The 12,620-nt window shown below is 40.5% G+C and overlaps 1 protein-coding gene across 1 annotated transcript in view; it reads left to right on the top strand.

Annotated features, from left to right (window-relative positions):
* The first annotated feature begins 830 nt into the window (after window positions 1-830).
* LOC139728123 (uncharacterized) overlaps window positions 831-12,620 on the top strand; it is a 47,448-nt gene continuing 35,658 nt past the window's right edge. The window contains exons 1-5 of the mRNA XM_071639086.1: window positions 831-1,286; window positions 7,870-8,055; window positions 8,793-9,155; window positions 10,289-10,714; window positions 11,466-11,582. Coding sequence (XP_071495187.1) covers window positions 1,217-1,286; window positions 7,870-8,055; window positions 8,793-9,155; window positions 10,289-10,714; window positions 11,466-11,582 — 1,162 coding nt within the window. The 5' untranslated portion in view covers window positions 831-1,216. The remainder of the gene's footprint in view (window positions 1,287-7,869; window positions 8,056-8,792; window positions 9,156-10,288; window positions 10,715-11,465; window positions 11,583-12,620) is intronic.

The raw sequence follows: 12,620 nt of genomic DNA, 5'->3' as shown, positions 1-12,620 counted from the left end.
TAACTTTAGGACGTTGTGGTGTTCAGAGGGTTAAACGTTTATGATGTTATATACACCAATGAACCCGGAGAATATCCGCATCATTCCGTTGACCTAGTCATTGTACACGAATGCAGCAGATAGGTTCGAACTTATAATGTACAGGGAACGTCAAGGGAAAAGCCAAGGAAATACTGGCGGTCTGGGTAACCTGCTTTGTTTCTACATCTGACCGTCGTGTCGAATTCTTATAAATGGCCGTTGGGTCGATCGATTTTAGTATACTTTTCATCTCTTCATGCGGAACGTAATCAGTTTTGTGTGGAGCCTAAACCAGCGCTAACCTGCTGCACACGGGGACGCTCGGATTACGCAATCACGTGGCCGTCACACTCCGAGACAAATGTCCCGGATTACATGAAATGAACTGCGCTCATGTTGCCCTCGGGATCGCAGAATGTTCTTCCGCTGACAGCGTCGACGTCAAGCAAGGTACGCGATATCTCAAAGGACGGAGGGGTAATAAAAACGCCAGCACGATCAGTTTGCGCGATGTCACTCGGGCGGATGCAAACAAATGAATCACACGTAATGATCCCATCAGTTTACTCCTAAAAATGATAGTTTAAGCGTCATCAGAGATTCGCACGATAAGTGAGAACAATCTACAGGCGCTAAAACAACAACAACAACAAGGAGAAATGATAGCTTATACCATTCGCTCCTTTATGTTGTTTTGTCATCCTGAAGCATGCAGTATATATATATTCAGTCGCAATACATCTTCACACTCTCTTGGACCATCACCTGTGAGAAGTAACAACCAGGCATCTTGCCATAGCCTGTCACCTCTCGTAAGCAGCGCGTAAATCACCACTGGGAGCAACTGCGCAGACGGCGAAGCGACAAGAAGTTTTTCGCACCCAACCTATATTTTCACCGCGTTTGTTCGATAAGCATGTTGTGACTGTGTACATTTACACTTTCAGATCCCCGGCTAGATCGGCGTATTTGTCGCTTGCCTGCAAGAAGGGAACCTTTGTGTCTCGTCTCTCAAATTGGCAAGAATTGAGCGGTTGATGAGTTTGACACGGAGAATCATAGAAAATCAGTGTGACACCTTTGAACTTCCATCTTCCGCACATCAGAGGCACCCCTACGTTTGTTTACGTACGTCAAGCAGAACTCAGAAATCGGTACACCTCGGAGAGAGCAGGGCAGTTGGAAGCCTGTAACCATGGCAACGTTTCCCTGGATTTTGTTTACATTGTGCTTGACATTAGGCACAAGTTCAGCGCTAGTACAAGGTGAGTTGCACGGGAACCAGCTTTTGATACGTAGGATAGGCCTATGTCACATCCCTACTGGAAAGAACACAGTGTCCCACAGTGTGTTCACAGTGTGTTCACATAGTCGACTACTATAGTATGTGAAAACGCTCGAATTTAACAGTGTGAAAATGATTTCACACTGTGGTGTGATGGTTTTCACAGAGTGTTCACATAGTAATGCTTTGTTTCACCCTGTGAATTGATGACTCACATTGTGTTAACACTGTTAAAACGCTCGAATTTAACGTGTCTCACACTGTGGGACACTGTGTTCTTTCCAGCGGGGATTATACATTTGAATGTTTATGACATGATGCTTCATTTGTAGTCTATTTTGCATCATAACATCATACCCGATTATACCAATCATACCAACTCGAAGAAGTTTCAACACAAAACACAGCTCCATTTGCATGACAAAGAGAAAATTGTTCGAGTGACAAAGGACAAGAGACTACTAAAGTTTCTCAACTTCTGCCTCTTATGTTAATTTAATCGCTGTTAATTAAAACTGTTATGAAAAGTGAAAAAAAAAACAACTAAAATGTGTATGCCGGAATTGTTTTCCCCTGGATGTTTGACTCTACATTGAGAAGCAAAGATGAAATAAATGGGCACGACAAAACTGGAAAAAAAACCATGTGGGAAGGTTGTTTGTTTGTTAGTAAAGCCCCTTTCCATAGCAACAGTAAAGTAGATTAGATCAAGGCAAAAACGATGCCCTCAGCTAGCAACTTGACAATGTTAATTCCACGGGACACCTTGTGAAGTGCAAAGGAAAATTCGCAGGAGATTAAGGTCTGTTTGTTCCTGAATAAAGCGATATGTGAGGATGAATCATCGTATTGCGGTTGGACTACCGATGTTTTTTTAGTCCTTGTTTTTGTTTCTCAAACTAACGTATCACATATTTTATGGTTTTCCTCCTCCAAGATGTCGACACTTAAAACACTAAGAATACAGTAGGACCGCGATTATACGCCCATCGATTATCCGGATTCTCTGTTATCCGGATGTCGTCTGGCTGACCTTTTATTCTATATGCTTTCATGTATTTTCATTGCCAAACCGCACTCATAACAAACACACATTCAACCATTATCGTGCGAATACGCGACGGGACATATTCCAATCGTCCATCGCAGCGGACTAAAACTTTTAAGACAGTTTGTGAGACGATGTCAAAGACTGGTGCCGCGCTTGTCACTGGCACTGAGTACATATAGCAGTGTGGTTACAGTACAGTGCTGCAGAGGTATTCGACGAGTCGCAATATTGATCTCATTGTAGGCCAATATTAATTGATCAAGCAATACATGAAGGGATACTTTACTTTTATTTCGTTTAATTTCCACATCAATTTCTGAAGTATGAAACATAAAAATGCCATCCAGATAATCATGGCATGGTATATACTAGAAAGTGCTATATTTGAGCATTTCTCTTATCCGGTCAAATCGATTATACGGACGCCCGCCGATCCCGACGTGGCCGGATAATCGAGGTCCTACTGTATAGATTAGCCATAAACCTCAATCTTGCATGTATCTGAACTAGGTGCACACTTAGAGGGAAACATATATTTTCGAAATCTTCCCCCAACAGTCAAGACTTTTTATACTGGTATGTGCTTTAAATCCTATAATTACTCAGTCAAGTCTTCAAATTTTTCAAACAGGAGTAAAGGTCATTGGCATACTTTGCATGGTGAACTATAATTTCACAGATGTTTATTGAGTAGCCATAACTACGAAAAGTGAGATTTCACTCCCTTCTAAAGTTTGTATAGATAGACTGAAATTACACAAACAGAATGCAATTTTGCTTCATCGCAATTGGACGTGAGATAGGAACGTTTGGAGAATTTCGGAGCTTAACATGTTTCTACATGATACTAATTTTGTCTCCACCAAACGCATACTTCGAATGAAAAGATTATCGGCTCAAAATTCTCATTGACCTGCGCACAGATTTTCACAAAATTTCTATTTTTTTCCCCTCAATATGAAAGTAAGAAGAAAAGTTGTGTTCTTCACACTGAATGCTTGTTTCATTGTATTAACCTCTTAGAATTGATGACTTGATTGGCAAAATAAATGAATGTTAGGCATACAATAGAATATACATACACAAATTTGTGTACACACCTATGGGAGATTTACGCTCGATTTTTAACGAAGTGTAAATTCGCAAGCTTATGGTATTTAATTTATGTTTTTTCTCTTTTAAAGATAGTAACATTTTGCCACATAACGTACACTATTAGCTTTAAATCAGAAATGAATAGTAGTAATGCTTTCGTTTCTTGTTTGACACGTAGCTTTAATAAGACGTGACCCTTTGAATGTTTGTTTTAATTTAAATGAAAGAAGTTTTTTTTTTTGGATAGAATTATTGTGTTATTGTGACATTATGCATTACCGAAGGCTTCCTATCCAATAGGACCATCACGTGGAATGACCAAAAACAAATGAATTTTCCTCTCATCTTCATTTTGCGGAATCCACATGCCATGTTTGTAGAAACTCTCCCTCATTGTTAATCATGGGATGGTATTGCACTTCAGTGCTAGTTAATTTAATACTATTAAACTGTTACTTGGAAACACTATATGAAGTTGTGAGCTGTTCCAAGTTCGGGGTTTCTTCACACATGAGCAGAAAAATGTTATTTCTATAACGACAGGCCATGTTGGCTTATAAATTCACTGTATAAGCATAACCATCTGTGATGCAATGATTATTCAAATAATCCTTATAAATGGTGCTTGCCAGTAAAAGAGGTATTAGTTAATATCAACAGAAAAAGGACTATTGTTTGTTTGTTTTTATATCCGAAACAGTAAAAACATATACAAAATAAACAGTGTTAAACATGACATAATTGAAACATGGATCAAGGGTGAAGTATCAGAACACAATGAAACGAATTTACATGTGACAATGATTGTAGCCCATTTCAGATCTATCTACATGATAGATCTGGTCTTCCATTCATCAATACATTCAACGCAAAAATAATGAAATGGATGCTTTCCCAAGTAGTAGTTGCCGAACCATTCTAGTCACGTGGTCTACGCAGGGTCATCTTTTGTTTGAACATGATTAATGAATTCCAAATTCTTAATACTCCGGTATGGTATAGGTTGGGAAGCTAATGCATTATGTCGCTTTGTAAACGAGTGAAGTGCCTAACCAACTGAGAAAAAAAGGAGAAAGGTCATTGGTACCCATGTGAATAGATATGAATCGTGATCTAACTCCGATCTGGCTTATTAAAAGCGACAGTGACGACAAAGCGCAGGCCTGTGAACGTATATAGAGAAGACGAACAGATTTCTGAGCGTGTACTCAAACAACCCCAGAGACTCTTTCGCCCACATTTTTTTTTGGGGGGGGGGGGTGGGGGTGGGGGAGGGAAAGAGAAGGGAAGGGAACATTAATTTGTGATTACGCTACCCTCGACATCCGTTCCGATGACGAAGCGCGGGTCTGTTACCTCTATTTTTCTTCACTTTGCCCGGGTAAAAGTGACGAGTTAACCCCGCCTTACACCTAGCCCCCTAGCTGTCCCAGTTCATCCTTCATGGTACCACATCTGTATGACTCCTACTGATTGATGATGACCCCCAAAGCTTCCGTCTTCACAGTGAGTGTACCTTCCACCTCGAACAGATAAGCAGGGCAACTGTACGTCCCTGGCAACGCATCCTGTTGATATGCACATTGTTGTCAAATCATTTGTGTCCGTCATAATTGTGTTTTTCAAATAGGGAAAACAACAACTGCAAAGCGCACTCTCTCTTTACCAGCAAACACATTTCACCGAGACGTCGTTTATAGCAGTTTTCCTTCTTTTAAATGATGAAATGGAGGCCCAGAGGAAAACGTCTGCAGTGATAAATGTATGAAATGACTTTCTCATATCACAGCTGCAGTCTTCTGAGGTTATTAAATTTATTCCACTGACACTTTGATCTATCGTACTACCTTCTTTTTTTTCGCATGACCTCGAACCTCCGACATCAATAATTCCTATAATATTATACATTCTACAGTTCCCTTGACGTCTGTATACCCTTGACATTATTATGCCCAATATAGATTATTTCTGTAGGGAAATATTACAATTCTGGCATTGTCCCAAACATAGAATGCAGCATAACATTATGACTGTCAGCTATATAATACTCATATAGTGTATCAATATTATTCTCACTAATATCTTTTCAGGAGTAGTAGCCTATAATTAATGTGACATTGACATTGTTACCAAGAGTTCTATAGTGCTTGTGTGAGATGACTACAGGGGTGGGGTGGGGGTAGAGAAATACAACAAAACATGAAAGAAAATTTATGATCTTAAGACTTCGTCTATAAAGCCAGTGACTCTCATAAATGAATGGAAAACTGAGTGGCTTAGATAATAGAGCTGGTGCTGGTAGGACGAAGAGGACATGTTTAAAACCACTGTTAACCATCAGGAACAGTGATTTACAAAAATGTTTGAATTATCACATTCGATGCACATGTGTAGGTCAGTTGTATCACAAAACATCCTACGATATTAAAAGAAAAATGGCAATAAAGCCTAGAATATAAGGAGTTATCGTTTTTTTTCTCATTAAACCATAACTGTAGACGGTTGATTATAGAAATAATTTTCAAGAATTTGTTGTTCACATTTTGTATATTTAACAATATTTAACATTGATTATACTAATTAACATTATTGGTTGTTTCTATACCTAACTCATAATTTCAGAATTGTTTTAAAGCACTAAAGCTAGCTAAGTTTTGTGTTATCTGCAAATGATAAATAGTGTGTTTAAGGGGAGGATGAGATTATATTCGTATTCCATGTTTTCTCTTTAAGTGCGATTTTCATTTTTTTTTTTTAGAAGATAAGAGTAAGTTTCCAGTTTATCATCAAAACTCTCATTTTCCATCTCTCCCTTACTCAGTTTTCCGGCCAAGTGTGATATATGTTATATATAGGAAGAGAGGGAGAGAGAGAGAGAGAGAGAGAGAGGAAGGGAGAGAAAAAGAGGGGGGTGGGGGCAGTTTTCTGTCTGGGCCAATCATGATTAGTTTCCGTGGAAAGCGAGGGGGAATCGATTTGAATGATTCAATGTAGTCACATCTGTGTAAACATTACATACTAGTAGCTCAAAGTTACAAGTACTCATGTCATCGTAAGTAATACATTGTTTGTTTTACAATATGAAAGCAAATTGCAACAAACGATTTTAAGCGAAGAATGACACACAGAAGGGTTTGATTTAATCAAAACAAAACAAAACAAAACAAAGCAAAAGAAAACAAAAAAGCATTAACACTGTCATACTATCCATGATTTTGACAGTGAATTGAAGTTGCTCTGAGGTTTTTCCAACAATTATAATTATCATGTGATACTGCCACATTATGACTGTGTATTGTCACTTCATTTAATTCATGTTTATCGAGGGTTGTGGAATAGATATACTCTTTTGTAAGAATAGACATCCGTAGTTATGAACATTTTATTGCATTAAAAGCTGCGATTTTAAAAGAAAGGACTGTCAAGTGATCTATCATATCAATAAAATTGATTTGACACACGTGCTTTTCTGGTTATCGGCAGTACTCGCTTCCTGACAACAGTATAATAAAAATGATATAGTTATATATTGGAAAATTAATGTGAGCATTCCCATTACACGCCCCGATGCAAATCGAACGATGAAATGTTTTTATTGAATCCAATAGCAATATAGTCCATGATCACTGGCCAGCGATGTTCACATACTAGACGGGGTTGGGTTTTTTTTAGAGAAAATTTCATCAAATATCGTAAAATTTCCATAAAACTACAAACTTCACAAACCTTCATAAAACTTCATAAAGTACTGGAAATCGTCCACACGGTTGCTCAGCTGCAGGGTCGCTCTACATTTAGGGGAAAACAGCGGATATTTTGTCAGCAAACTTTTTAACACTTTGTCCAGCTGGTGACTCCAGTAATATAAATTTCATTCATCGGTGTAGTCATCTGGAAACAATGGGATTTCCGGTTGGATAGTGTTTGGCATGGCGTTATGTATTTACTAGTACGTGCACCACATTGTTGATCACTGCCTTCCGAATATCCCGGCTCTGCAGAATTTGGCTTTGTGCCTGAAAATGATGAGCATTCAGTATGCATTTCCGGGAAAGAATTATGAGCGCGTTACTTTCGATTCCATCGTCCCATGATATCCCGTGTTTTGGGGTGGTTTTTTGTTGTTGTTTTTTTTTTTTGTTTTTTTTTTCCTGTTAGTGAAGGGCGTTTGGCTTAACATTGGGTCTCACTGTGTTTCGCACGAAGTGCACTCATCTCGTTCTGTTTCAACACTAATAACGGGAGTGTAAATGGTGTGCACAGGAGCATAATCTGGCTCTTTACACAGGCAAGACATAGTTACAATTGTATTTCTGGTAGCTTTGCCCTTTATATTTGGAGGGTTAAGCGATAATGATGCTGATATCGACGTACATTATGTGTCTTCTCGTTTCTACTGTCATTCCCGCCGTTCTAGGGGATTTCAGCGGACGCTCGCAGATGTGCGGCGAGCCTCCGAGACTCGAACACGGCTCGTGGTCGCTCGTCGGCGACGGGGCCTTCGTGTCTTACCAGTGCCACTCCGGGTACGCCAGGTATGGGGAGGAGACACTCCGATGTCAGAGGGACCGAAGGTGGTCGGGCCAGGCCCCGATATGTGTGGGTGAGTTTCTGTCCGTGCTCATCACCATCATCTGCATCATCTCTCATCCTCCTCCCCCTCCTCCTCCTCCTCCTCTTCCTCAATTTCCTCTTTTGCCACTTCTTTCTTCTACATGCCCCCTCTTCCTCTTAGCATCCTCCCCTCCTCCTCCTCCTCCTCCTCTTCCTCGATCTCGTCGATTTTCCCCCACTTATTTCGTCTGCTATTTCTGCTTCTGCTACTCTAACTACAACAAGTGATTCTACAATTTCTACTGGTACTACTTTCTACTACTACTACTACTACTACTGCTACTACTACTACTACTACTACTACAAGTAGTAGTGCAGTAATAGTAGTCAGTAGTACAACTGCTACTGCTACCACTATTTTTTTCTATGTTGATCTACTACTTCCTCTTCTTCCCCTCCTCCTTCCCTGGTTCTCCTTTCCCTCCCTGCCTCCTCCTCTTTCCGTCTTTCTTTCTTTCGTTCTTTCTCTCTTTGTTTATTGTACATCTTAGCCCAAAGTACACAAATGATATTCTTCGGTTCAACATTGTCCTTGTACTTATGGCTATGGGTGGAAGGTAACCGGGCAAAGGGATTTTGTGTAAATACAGTTTGTATATAAACAAGGTACAATATCGTGATCACCCTCATGGCACGTGATCTCCTACAGAAAAAATGAAGACATTCTTTATTGTCATTATTATCATCATCATTATTATTATTATTATTATTATTTTACTTTTACAGCGCCTGGATGCAGCCCTCTGCCTAAATTTGCGACTGGACGCGCTTTCGTCCGCATGGAGGGCGCAGTGGTTGTGTACAAGTGCCCCAGACTGAGCTGGATCCAGGGGTCGAAGACCATATTCTGCGACGGCACTCGATGGAACGACACGGTGCCGACGTGCAGGCAGCAGAGCTTCCCGCGACTGGACTTCCTACCCATCTCCAACTGCCCGCCCCCACCCAAGGTGCCAGGTGCGGTCGTCGTCAAGAGTTTCGAATCGGTGGCCTACACATGCGTGAATCGCACTTTCCCGACGGTGGGGTCCGAAATCCTGCGGTGTCTGCCCAGCGGAGAGTGGGACAGGACGCCGATCATCTGTGCCAGTGAGTTAGCAGTGGCTATTTTGGTTTCACATGGAACGCCGATTTGGACAGAAATGAGTCAACACGAGGCGGCCTTTTGCGGTCACGCCACAAAGTTATCAATTAGCCTGTCTCGTTAAATAGTTAACGGAGCTGCGTGGTCTGATCGTGGGTGGGGTGCGATTAGACTATCTTCTGTGCGAGAACGTCACCATGCGCACATAATTGATAAGTATACAATTGTACAGTGTGATGTATATCACATCATAGACCTCTACCATGTACCATCACACTCTGGCAAACGAAGTTTTAACTGAGATTTGCATTTAAAGTCAATCATGTTCTCAATCCATCTATATCTTTGTCTGTTTGTCTGTCTGTCTTACACACACACACACACACACACACCACATACACAAAACACAAACACATGTATGATAATCATTATTTCTCGCAAGTGATTGACAAATCATGCATACCAACTTCATCCCATCCGAGTATGTATGCCCATGATATTCTTATCGTGGCTGTTACTCGAACACATTACGTCGATGTAGGGCTATTTGTCAATCAGTTGCAATAAAGACAACCCTACGCAAGAATCATTAATTTGAATAGATTACGATTTCTTTAATCTCACAAGAGAAGAGTAATAATCAAATCAAATCTCCTCCCACGCCCCTCGCCAACGACGCTGTCATAGCAACAGTTCCAGCTGTTCCCCTGCAGAACGTAATACAGGGGATCATCTTTCCTACCGACGACGACCATAAAGGGCTGAAACAGCCTCCCATAGGAAGTAGTGAATGCTTGATACATTTATGTCAAGGGTCAGCAACTAACCAACCATCATTGGACATTTGAAAAAATACAGTGTAAAAATAAAACAGTTCAGATGGGCAAGACAGGACAGGTCAAGCTTGGTCTACATCCCTAAGCATCTTCGGGAAGACAAGACTAAGGAGAACTCAAGAATGAAAAGAAAATGGAATAATAGGTGTTTCCATGAGGTAATTTCCTTAATATATTCTAGGGTGGCACGAGAACTTGACATATTAATCATTATTTTAATGTGAACAGTTTGTGCCTGTAAAATGATGTCTGTTTGACGGATAGATCCCTGAAGATTGTTTCCACATGTTCGCTCCCTGCAGAGACCGGGTGTGAACGCCTCACCGAGCCGGAAAACGGGCTGCTCATTGAGATGCACAGGCTGTCTGTGGTGGAGTTCCGCTGCTTCCTCAACTACCACCTCATCGGCTCCAGGGTGCTCTTCTGCGACGGGCGGCGCTGGAACGGAACAGCGCCCACCTGCGTCCAGGACATTCCTGTGCCGCCAGCTCCGACAGAACCCGCCACCAGAGACCAGTCGGTCCTCTTCCGGGTTCGGGAAGGGACGTCCTGCGGTCAGGCCCCGGTCGTCCGTCACGGAACTCCCCGGTACACGACCGAACTCGACGAGCAGGGCACTACCTACTGGGCGGTGACCTACCTGTGTGACCCCGGCTTCCGGCTGCTGAGACAGGGCCGGCTTTTTTGTTCGAGGGGAGCGTGGCTTGGGGAAAGCATCCAATGTGTTGGTGCGTACTATTGATGAAACACGCTAGAGGTTTCGTGTCGTATTGATCATACACGAAGAGATACCTAATTATGATAACTAATTAACCTGTCACTGTAGCATCGGTAGCACAATTAATGTAACTTTCAATTCATGTTGGTCAAGATTTCTCCATAGATTCAAACGGTCATGACACCAGCATCCTACCGACACCGCAAGATGTTTTTCCGTACATGACCGATTTTTTTTTTTTTAGCCATTACCATAATTAACATTTCTTCGTATAGAAGAGCTCGTTAAAAAGAACTGTGCTAATTTGGTGATTGAGATCTTGAAGAAATGAAAAGTTCTATCGTAAAACGAGCTTACTATAATTTTCTTAAGTTTAAGATATTTGTAATTAAAGCTGCAAAATAAGAGGGGAAAAAAGAAAATCATAACTTCTAGAATATTCCTTGTCATGTTACAAGTGAGGCATGACTGGAAAGGTTTTATTTTGCTCTGTCTGATGATGGATTTACTTTGAAATGTTTAAAAATGGTGCTTACTTGGTAGCCCATTTTGCGATAAAACTCTTCAAGTACGGATATACAAATGCCTATATTATTCTAAAAGGAGAGCAAGTTGATAAAAACTATGAAGAGTTATTTCATGAGAAATGATATATCCATGTATAGTTGATACGTGAGTGCGTGTCTTTTGTTTGTTGTTGTTTTTTCCTTCTTATTACACCTTTATAAAATGGTCTTGAAACTTGTTTTCCAACTGAAAAGCTCACTGTGGTTTAAGGAACGGGCGATGCGCGCACAACTGTCTGGACATCAACGGGCGGGCTACATGCACTTGTCGTCCAGGTTACCGCCTGCACATCAACGGGAGGAGCTGTGACGGTGCGTAAAGCGTCCTATCAGCTTTGCGCTCGCGGCATATCGCTCGGTTGGGTGGCGTTTTGCGAGAATCTAAGTGGCGAGAACCAATTCATTTTTTTTTTTGACAGTTAAAGCGTACAGGGGGCGGTCTGAATCAATGTAGCAAAATGTCGGATCAAAAATATTGATAGCCTGCGCGTTGGGCCATTATAAGTGTAGTCAGTAATGTATTCATGCAATGAAGACCCTGACCACTTCTTTTTCTTCTTCCTTTTTTTTTCAAGGCGGGATAGTTTTTCAAGCTTATTAATTTGCTTAATGAGAGAATTGCATTGATATACTGGTAAGATACCAATGATTTTATTGTGTATTTTATGCATGATGTATTGTGCAATGTTTTCCTGCTACTTTTTTAATAATGATGTTAAACATTAAATTGCGATGAAATGGACGATTTCCATGCTATTTTTATGACGCAGTCTGTCTGCATGTTACATTGTCATGTATAAGTTACTGTGTACTCGGAAAAAAAAATTCTCGGAATAAAATGAAAATAAAGATTGGAATCAAAATGTTGCAAGTACTCTAATTGTGTCGTCTTTATTAGGAAGTGATTAGGGTCGATTTACGCAACAAAGTTTTTGTTCGACTTATCAATCCATATGGGCTGCATTTTGACGTAAGTATGCAACCTATTATCATGAAATATTACGTGTAGTCTTTAAGAAAAAAATCTTTAAATAAGGAATTCTTATCGACAGTCGTATCTGTAGATATAACAGTGACGAGAAACTGAGAAGCAAAGGTGGCATGTTCTTGTTTGTTTGTCTGTTTTTTTTTTTAATTAAAAGCTAATGCTATCCCGTAACTGGTGGTTCTACAACTATATCCAACCCCTTTCTTGTGTATATTTTCCCCCAGAATAATTGTACTCGCCACCAGCTTTTTTTTTCATTAACTTCCAAAACTACTGAGCAAACAAGAAATAAATGAAATAATGCAACCTATATACTTCAACCTACTACTTGTGTCGGTACCAAAAACAGTATTAGCTCTGAG

Source organism: Diadema antillarum, unplaced genomic scaffold (genome assembly GCF_040938485.1).
Source record: "Diadema antillarum isolate AM-2024a unplaced genomic scaffold, OU_Dant_1.0 scf00000018, whole genome shotgun sequence".
Taxonomy (NCBI): domain Eukaryota; kingdom Metazoa; phylum Echinodermata; class Echinoidea; order Diadematoida; family Diadematidae; genus Diadema; species Diadema antillarum.
Note: the sequence above shows the minus strand (reverse complement) of the source record. Positions and strands in the feature narration are given on the sequence as shown.